General features: G+C 32.7%; 1 protein-coding gene across 1 annotated transcript; it reads right to left on the bottom strand.

Annotated features, from left to right (window-relative positions):
* Nucleotides 1-2,163: 2,163 nt before the first annotated feature.
* HELRODRAFT_160584 (hypothetical protein) lies at nt 2,164-7,749 on the bottom strand (the record flags this gene model as incomplete). Its single annotated transcript, XM_009017533.1, has 7 exons — nt 2,164-2,776; nt 3,029-3,576; nt 3,920-4,081; nt 4,403-4,537; nt 4,948-5,596; nt 7,274-7,341; nt 7,717-7,749. The coding sequence occupies 7 exons, from the start codon at nt 7,747-7,749 to the stop codon at nt 2,164-2,166; spliced, it is 2,208 nt and encodes a 735-aa protein (XP_009015781.1).
* Nucleotides 7,750-9,343: the final 1,594 nt, after the last annotated feature.

The following is a 9,343-nucleotide window of genomic DNA, read 5'->3' as shown; positions in this document are numbered from 1 at the left end:
GAATGATGGAGAACAACAACATAGATAACAAGATGGCATAGGACTCAAAAAGGACAAGCGTGTACAATTGCCACAAATAAATAAGATATGCCTGGATGAATAAGTAAATATGATTGTATCGAAAGAACAAAAGAAAGGTAAACCAAATTAAATAAACTCATAAACGAATTAAATTGTAGTTGTTTTAAATTATGAAAATTCAACATTCAATTGATTTAATAAACACAGAACAGTTCACGTCATGCAATGGCCTGGAGGAAAATGTCAAACTGTGATTCTACGATCAAGAGTAAAAAAAAAATGGAAACTTGTAGATTAAACCTAGTATAACATATCAATCAATCAATCAATCAATCAATCAATCAATCAATCAATCAATGTTTTTCTGTGTATATATGTAACTTATTCATCCACGGTCCAACAATAAAGAATTAGATAAATCAATCAACCAGCCGACCAAACAACCAACTAATCCTATCTAACCTACTCAATCTAACAACCACGCTAGTTTTATTTTTTTCATAGTAGCAAGAATATGTTGCACAAACCCTGAGCCGACGGAGAAACCAGCCAGTTAATAACGCAAACAACGGAACTAATGTATCTAGCAAATGTACATGTATATCAATCATACTATCCACAAACAGGTGATACGATACTGCCAGGTGATACACATCCATGCATGTACACAAACGCCGTTATACACACGCACACATCAATTAAATATAAATTATAACATACATGCATACATATATTACGGACATATGAACAGAAATGTGATTGATTATTAACCATTACTTTCTGGAAAATAACTAAGTACTGAACGCACAATACCTATTATGAACGTAATGTAACACCTATTATGTCTAAGTGAAAAAATATAAAATATCTATTTACTACTATTACTACTAAACAGATTATCATCATGTAATAAATAATATATACATATGTATATATAGAGCATTGTATGAATTCTATTAAATTGTTGGCATTAATCAATTTAAAGTTTGTCTTTTCAATTATATAATTTTGAAAAGACAAACTTTAAATTGACTAATGCCAACAATTCGATAGAATTCATACAATACTGTATAAAATATGGTCTCCTTCCAACATATGTAAATATATAAATGAAAAGACGAACTTTAAATTGATTAATGCCAACAATTCAGTAAAATGTAAGTATATATATATATATATATATATATATATACATATGTATACACACACACACATATATATATATATATATATATACATACATTGATGAAAATCACAGCATATTCGGCTTTAGTTAACTTACTGTTTAACTTTTCGATTTTTCTAACGGTTAATCGTAAATCATTCTCAAGTTTCTTGAGTTCAAGACTCAAATTTTTGTTTATTTTATGCATGATAGAACAAAAAAGCTTTTTTCGGTATTACTATACCATCTTCGGTGTCCAAATTGATACGCTGTGTATGTGCCCAAATGTTCAAATATATATATATACTGCGTCTCTACTCTACTTTGTTGATCCCTTGTTTGTTCAAAGTCATAAAAGCTTTTTTGTTCTATCATGCATAAAATAAAACAAAAATTTACGGTCAACCGTTGGAAAAATCGAAAAGTTAAACAGGAAGTTAACTAACGTCGAACATGCTGTGATTTCCATCAATAATTACATTTCTGACAGTCTTAATCTAATATATATATATATATATATATATATATATATATATATATATATATATATATATTATATATATATATGATTATATATTATATATCCATTATATATATATATGATGGACAATTTTCCAAAACAAACTAAGTTAAGTTTACAATACAAGATGTGTATGAACCTCATTCAAAAAAGAAAGATAACATAGACCAAAACGTTAAATAAAATAACCAATTCAACTGCAAATTCTCAGACATCCCCAACACTGAAACAATTTTATACGTACATACTACCATTTTCAAACAATATTTAATAATAAAAATTCAGTTGCTCAACTGAATGATTCAGCTACAGTCAATGCAAATTACGTTTCACAAAAAGTCCAAACTTAATTTTGACTATCATGATCAACATTAATTATTATTTACAGCTCGGTTGATTATGCTTAGTCTAATAGACTCAAAGAGAGACAAATACACAACAGCAGAAGTAGCAGGTGTTACATTAAGTCACTACACGTTCCATGAAGTAACGACGACGACGATGACGAGGCGACCAAATTGTTGCTGAAATTGAAACAGTTGAATTTAAAAGTAGATGCGCCACTTTCGCCATCACCGTTGTCTTCATCAGTAACATTCGAGGTCTTCATTTTCTTATTGCTGTTATCGAAGGTGCTGTTGTGGAGAACTTTGGTGACGTAATTATGGTCCTGTACTTGACTCTGCATCAAGTCGAGCCATTTGCATTCAATTGCTACCCCACTGTTTCCTGCAAGTCCCTCTCCATCATCATCTCTCAACAAGCCGTTTCTTATGCTGATGCTGCTGTTGTTGTTGTTGCTGTTCGTGCTGCTGCTGTGGTTGTTGTTGCTGTTCAGGCTGCTGTTGTTGTTGTTTGTGCTGCTGCTGTTGTTGTTATTGAGGGTGGAGATGCCGGAAACTGTACCCTGAAGGACGAATTTGTTTATGAAATCATTATCGGCAATGCTGAGAACATTTGATGAATAAAGAGTTGGAAGGTTGTTTATTGAAGATTGCTCTGCCACTGTGAAACTCATGATTGGTGGCTGATGTAGTCGATGCTGGCCTGTTGTTGACTGATTGCAACCGCTGGTTGAGGCATTTATTATAATGGTCAATCATGGTGTATGCCTCGTTCAATTTTTTTGTCAAAACATCAACTTCAGAACACTTTTCTAAAAACAAGGCCTGCACTTCTTGTAACTGGTGGCAGGTAGGTTTTGTTCAGAATTATTTATTCTCATAAGTTGTTAAATTCAAATCTTATTGCATTATATTTCTAATCTTAATTGAAACAAAAATCTTAAATACAAAGAACCATAAAAGCCATTTACTTCTAACTCAAGCTTCTTGATATTGTGCGAGCTGATGTTCGAAACTTGGTTTACACTATTTGAGTAACTGTTGTTATTTACATCGTCCTCTATAGAATCTGTGTTGTTGAGTTTAGTCTCATTTGAAATGGATTCATCGATTTGCTGCTGTGGTTGTTGTTGTTGCTGCTGCTGAAGGGCTAGCAGAGCAAGTGTACTGGGGTCGATACTGTACACATACTCACCATTCTGGAAGACGGTTGGTACTGTGAGTCCCAGCTGTTCAAATAAATCCTGATCAACTAGGCTGGTGACGTTCTGTTGCTGGTTGGTTGTCAAAGTCATGTTTGTTGGCATTTGTTGTAGAGACGAATCAACGGGTGCCAGTTGTGGTAACTCCTGTGGTTGTACAGTGTTGAGAGGCAATGTTATAGAAGAGGTCTCAGAAATCGTTGATGTCTCTGGTGCAATAACTAAAGGAGTGATTGCTAAAGGAGCAGTAGAGAGTAAACTTGATGTTGGTGTTGCTGTTGCTGCTGAGGTCATGCTGGCCTCAAGTGGCTGCTGATCTGAAAGCTATATGAAATGATATCTTACATGAATGAAAATAATGACTAAATCAATGTTAAAAAACCAAATAAATACTAGTTATAATTATTTTATTATGTGTATTTGTGGCTTAACGCTCATTTCTATAACTCGGAAATGGCCACACATATCTTTGAAATACTGGCTGGCCTGTTTCAACACATTTATACATTTTCTCATTTATTCCTATCCTCCAAAAGCAAGATCTACTGAATGAAATAGAAAGTAACAGTAGCTGGAATGAATGATGGTCAAGCTGACGCAATTATGGTGCAGAGGTTAAATGAAATTGAAGCCATTTGAATTAATGATTGATGTCAAAATAACAGACCTGACTGATCTGAGCAGTTATCTGATTGATGGTTTGTCCATGTGATTGAAGGGAACAGATTTTAACTCCAGCAGATGACCTCTTGGCCCGAGGTTTGACGAGGTCGGAAGGGGTCATACCTGTTTCCTTGAAGAACTCTTGTAGTTCTACCTCATATCTTTCCTGTTTAGAAAAATTATGAACTTTGAAAGAAAATTATAGTGAGCTGTTAGAGTTAAACTGTATTGGTATGCCGACTGTGAACTAAATACTGATAAATGTATGCTTTTGAAGAGAAGAAAGATAAATGAATTATACAAAAAACTAAACATCAAATTCTTCAAACAAAAAATGAACTAAAATACTTTTTATTTATAAAAAAATTATCAGCCCATTAAAAATACATTGACATAATAGCATTCATAATTAACATAATATAAAGCATTAACATAATTTAATTTAATTTAATAAAAGGCCTTTAACATTAAGATAATATTTGCAGACCTTGCCCTTGAAGTACAGATCATTGTATTTCAACTTCTCAGTAGCATCCAGATCTCTCCACATGCGACCGACGATGGCTCCAATCTCACAGACTGATGACAGATGTTGGTGAGATTCCTTCACATCTCGCCAGACCTGATTTTTGTTCATATAGTTCATACTGCCAGTAGAGTTATTTAAAATATTTTTATAATCAAAGTGCCACCAAACTATAAAATTAAACCCTAACCCTTAATTTTACTCAGTTTACTATAACTCAGGTAGCAAAAAATTTCAGCAACTGCTAAGCAACATGGCATGATTGCATGACATGTTGTGCCTCCTCCTGCAACATTCACTCACATGATTTACGCCTAAAGGTGTTTCACCTCTAAGCTAAAATATTGAGGGTCCAGTCTTGTAATGAGTTTCAGCTAAAAAATAGCTACATACTTATAATTTTTTACTATCAATTGATTTCCGAGATTGAAAGAATAAACAAGAATCTGTAAAAAAATTCACTCAACAATTTATTTTATAATACAAAAAATTAATTAAATGGAAACCTGCTTGCTAAAGATCATGTAAGGTGTAAGAGGTTTCTTCGGTGGTGGTTTGGACATCGGCTGTTTCAATCTATTCGGTGTTGTCAATGTTTGGTTGTTGGTAACTTTGTTGTTCGCTGAAGTCTGGATAATCCTCTCTGGACTAACAACTACATCATTGGTGCTGTTGTTATTGATAACATTGGTTGTTAAAATATTTATGCCGTTGTTGTTGGAGTCGCTGTGACCATTCATGTTAACTTCTACAGAATCTGTTCTAGTGCTATCGATTGCATTTTGCACATTGGTTAGGAGGTTGGTGCCAAAAATGTTAGATTGGTTTGTCAATATCATTTGGATTGCAGGATCAAAGCATTCAGTAATTTGTTGTTGGCCTAAAGTAGAATTAATGTTGTTCAACGATATTAGATTACTCAGCAAGTTATTAGTGCCATTGTTAAAACCCAGTTGTTGCAGTTGTTGTTGCAGAAGCAATGACTGAGTGATGTTAGGATTTAGAAACATCATCTGACAGGGCATTTGTAGCCCAGCATTCTGCTGAATGAATGCAGTTAGGTTCATGTTGTTGCTGGAGTCTGTTTCGTTTGAAGTCGATGAAACAACTTGTCCCGACACGATATCTGTATTCATGTTATCCATTGAAAATGATCTGTTTTTGAGGTATTTTAATTTTAATTTAAATGAAACAAATACTTTTTTTATTAGCAACCATATTTTATTAACAATTTTGTTAAACTTTACAGCAGAATTTTTAAAACTCTCAACACATTGATCAGCAGTCTTCATGTTAATATAAATATTTAAAAAATTGTTGTTATGCATTTCAATTTTTAATTAAATTATAAATATAAAATTGGAAATTAGAGATAGAGACTCTCCTTCTAATTGTCATGAACACTTTTTTGAAGTAAAAAATTAGTCTGTACAATTCCCCATTTGGTAAAATAAATTTCTCTGCATATCCAATCAAAAACTTCAAAAGAGCAAAACTGAGAAAACCGAATTCAATCTCCAAATAAAAAAAACCTCCAAATCAGAAATATATATATCTTTCTTGTATAATTTAGTAGAGTCCAATTGAACCACTTTCACGCTTTCTTGCGAAAGTTAATCGATTTGAATTGCTTGAATATTTAAAAAAATTGCAAAAATATCACAAAAACAAACTTTACCATACAATTTATTATATAATATGTGTATTTATTTATTTATTAAATATTTTATTCAAAAATATTAATCTGAATAGATTAGTTTCGATAATAAATAACAATATAAACAAAGCAATGAAAACCATGGAACGCTGGTGAACGTTTGCATTTTTATCGAATGTAATAATTAAAATATGCTTAACATAGAATACAGTAACAATTAACAGTAACAATGTCCAAACAATTAACTTTGATGATGTCATTGGGGATAAGTATCACTCACATAGCATGAGACAGAACGGAATCTCTATTACAGTGGAATCTGATCTCTCTAATAGTAGTAGTGGCACTTTGCCGTCGAAAATAAGATTAAAGTTACAATTAACCAATTAAAAAGACAAAAAACTATGTCCGAAAAAAAAACCGGAACTATTTGGTCATGTTTGTAAAATTGCTAATTAATTAAATCTGTCCTGATATGGAAAAGGAAGGGAAAAGGAACTGGAAGGGAAAAAGTGTAACATCAGCGGAGGACATCACGTGACTAAGACGAAAATGAGGTACTCATAATATTGCGAAAATTTGAAAAGAAACTTTAATTGACAAAATATTTGGACTCTAATCAATCAGACTCAACGGTCTCTCAGATGTTTATTAAGGATCTACAAAATTTTTAGTGAATTCAAATGGCATAAATAGAATGAAAATAATCAAATAAATATTTAGAAATCGTCGCAGTTCGAAAATGTGAAGCAAAGAAAAAAAAAAATTTCCTGTAACGTCTTTTAGATGCTACTGTTTTTCATAACATGTGAACAGAGATATACGATTATATAATATCCATGCATGTGAAGTCTGGAAAAATAATATTAACGGTGCTGGTTGAAATTTATGTTATTTGGCAGATGTCATCTCGGCACATCATAAACTAAATGATTAAATATAGCATGTTGTTCTGCAGAGATAATAATGGATGAGTTTGTAGTCTATACACTGGATTGACGTCAAATACGATCAATATTGATATTCATAATGAATATTGCATTATATCAGGAGTGCAACTAATAAAATAATGTTAGTAATCAATGCCATAACATATTAATTGATATGTATCCTCATTTTAGTATTGCTCTGTCGTTTGTGTTGTTGCGCGTCTCCTCCGCTTCACTACCACTAACTTATAAATCATGCCATTTTCACATTTTTCATGATAAAACGACAAAGTTTCAAGTAAAAAGTTACATCTCTAAGTGGTTATTACATCAATAATATTTTATTTAGTTCAATGAACCATAAACGATAGACTGACGGGGGAAGGCCGCATTTTGAAAATTTTTAAATTTCTAAATTTAGACGGTGGGCCATGATTTGTGAGTGTAGCCAAAATTAGGCTGGCAACAACCGCAACTAACAAGGCATTTAAAAACGACATTTCTTCCCCAAATACATTCGACTTTAATAGCGATCAACAGTTAGAACAATAACATTGAAAAATAACCTTAATAAATTTGTTAGCAATATTAGCAAAAAATAATAAGGATACAATAAGAATAATAATAAGAAAAATTATAATAAAAATAATATAGAAACGGATAGACATTGTGCTACCGCATTATCTAACTTGAATTCCTATGTAATAAGCAGGATCATTCATTATGGGGGATAACAATAAGTAAACGTTGTGTCTATTCTTCTTTATAACGATATAAACTTGCCGTTTAGTGTCTATTAGTCTATTATAAATCTACGCACACTCATTCACACCACACACACACACACACACACACACACACACACACGCACACACACACACACACACACACACGAACACACACACATAAATATTATTGTTCAAGAACTTATGGAAGTATCACATTTAAAACCCGTCAGTGGGAAGCATGGCATTCTATTATTTTAAATCATTTGTTCTTTTTGAGTTTTATCGAGGAGAGAAAAAAAATTGCGTGACCATTAAAGGCTGAAAATGAATCAAGTGAACGAGAATGGTAGGCCGCTGGATTGCATCAGCACTTTCACTCTATGAATATTGCATGCTATTCACCGTTAGAAGCAGCCAAATGGGGATGCAAATACAAACACAAGTACATATATAGACAGGCACGTATGTGCATGCCTGCATACATACAATTTATACAATATACATGCATACGTGGATGCATTCATGCATACATACACATACTTTCGTGTACTTGGATAGATATATGTATGTAGGTATGTGCAATGTAGAAAATATCTACTCCATTAAACTCTTGTTACCGGTGTTTGTTAAAACGAGTTTGTTGGCATTCAAATGTAGGATGTTGTTTTGTTTTTATTGGAGTAGAAAAGTTGGAGGTGCTGAAAAATGAAAAAAAGCATTGCTATAAAATATTATTTTTGCATTTAAATTGTTTGACGAAATTGAATTAAGACAAATTTTATATGGGTGATATAAAATAATGAAATATAGTGTTTGAATGAAATAGATAAAAACGAGTATCATACATGTAAGTAAGTGAGACCATCTTGTTAAAAGCAAACGACGTCCAACATCTGCCACACGATGATACGACAACACGTCAACAGGCATTCCAGACTAATGAGAATAAATTAAAAATTTAAATAAACATGCGGCAATGAATGCCAGTCGTCTCAGTGCACAACGAGCTTTACAGCAATTTGACAATACTCTGCAAATTTATGGGCAGCATTAATTTGATGTATCGGCAACACTGTGAATGTGGAGTCATTAATTTAAATGGTGCTTTTTTCAAGCAAAGACCACCAAACAAACTAGCACGCTCATCTACTCATCACCGTCATTCATCATCACCACCACCATCATCATCATATTTGCAATCATATTTTCATCAACATCGTGCTCATAATGTTTGTTATAGTTAAAAAGTCAGTCATATCACTATTATTCAGTGTCACTTCGTTCCGGGAATGTTTCATCCCAACCATCATGACTACATAATCCTGTCGATTATCATCGCCAATGACATCGTTATGACTACATCTTATTCCAAACGTCATAACAAATCGTACACACAGTTCAACTATCGCTAGGAACCAGGGAGGTGCACTGCACATTCATTGTACGTCTGACGAAATATTCGTAAACAAGACAAGGTCCCATTTAATTAAGCCAATTATTTCAACGCGGGTTATTTCGTATTATAATGACAATCGATTTTACATAAATATATATTTTCAATTCCCAAAATTACAATTTAATACATCAT

The sequence above is a fragment of the Helobdella robusta genome (genome assembly GCF_000326865.2).
Source record: "Helobdella robusta unplaced genomic scaffold HELROscaffold_2, whole genome shotgun sequence".
NCBI classification, from domain to species: Eukaryota; Metazoa; Annelida; class Clitellata; order Rhynchobdellida; family Glossiphoniidae; genus Helobdella; species Helobdella robusta.
This window is presented reverse-complemented; position numbering and strand designations above follow the sequence as displayed.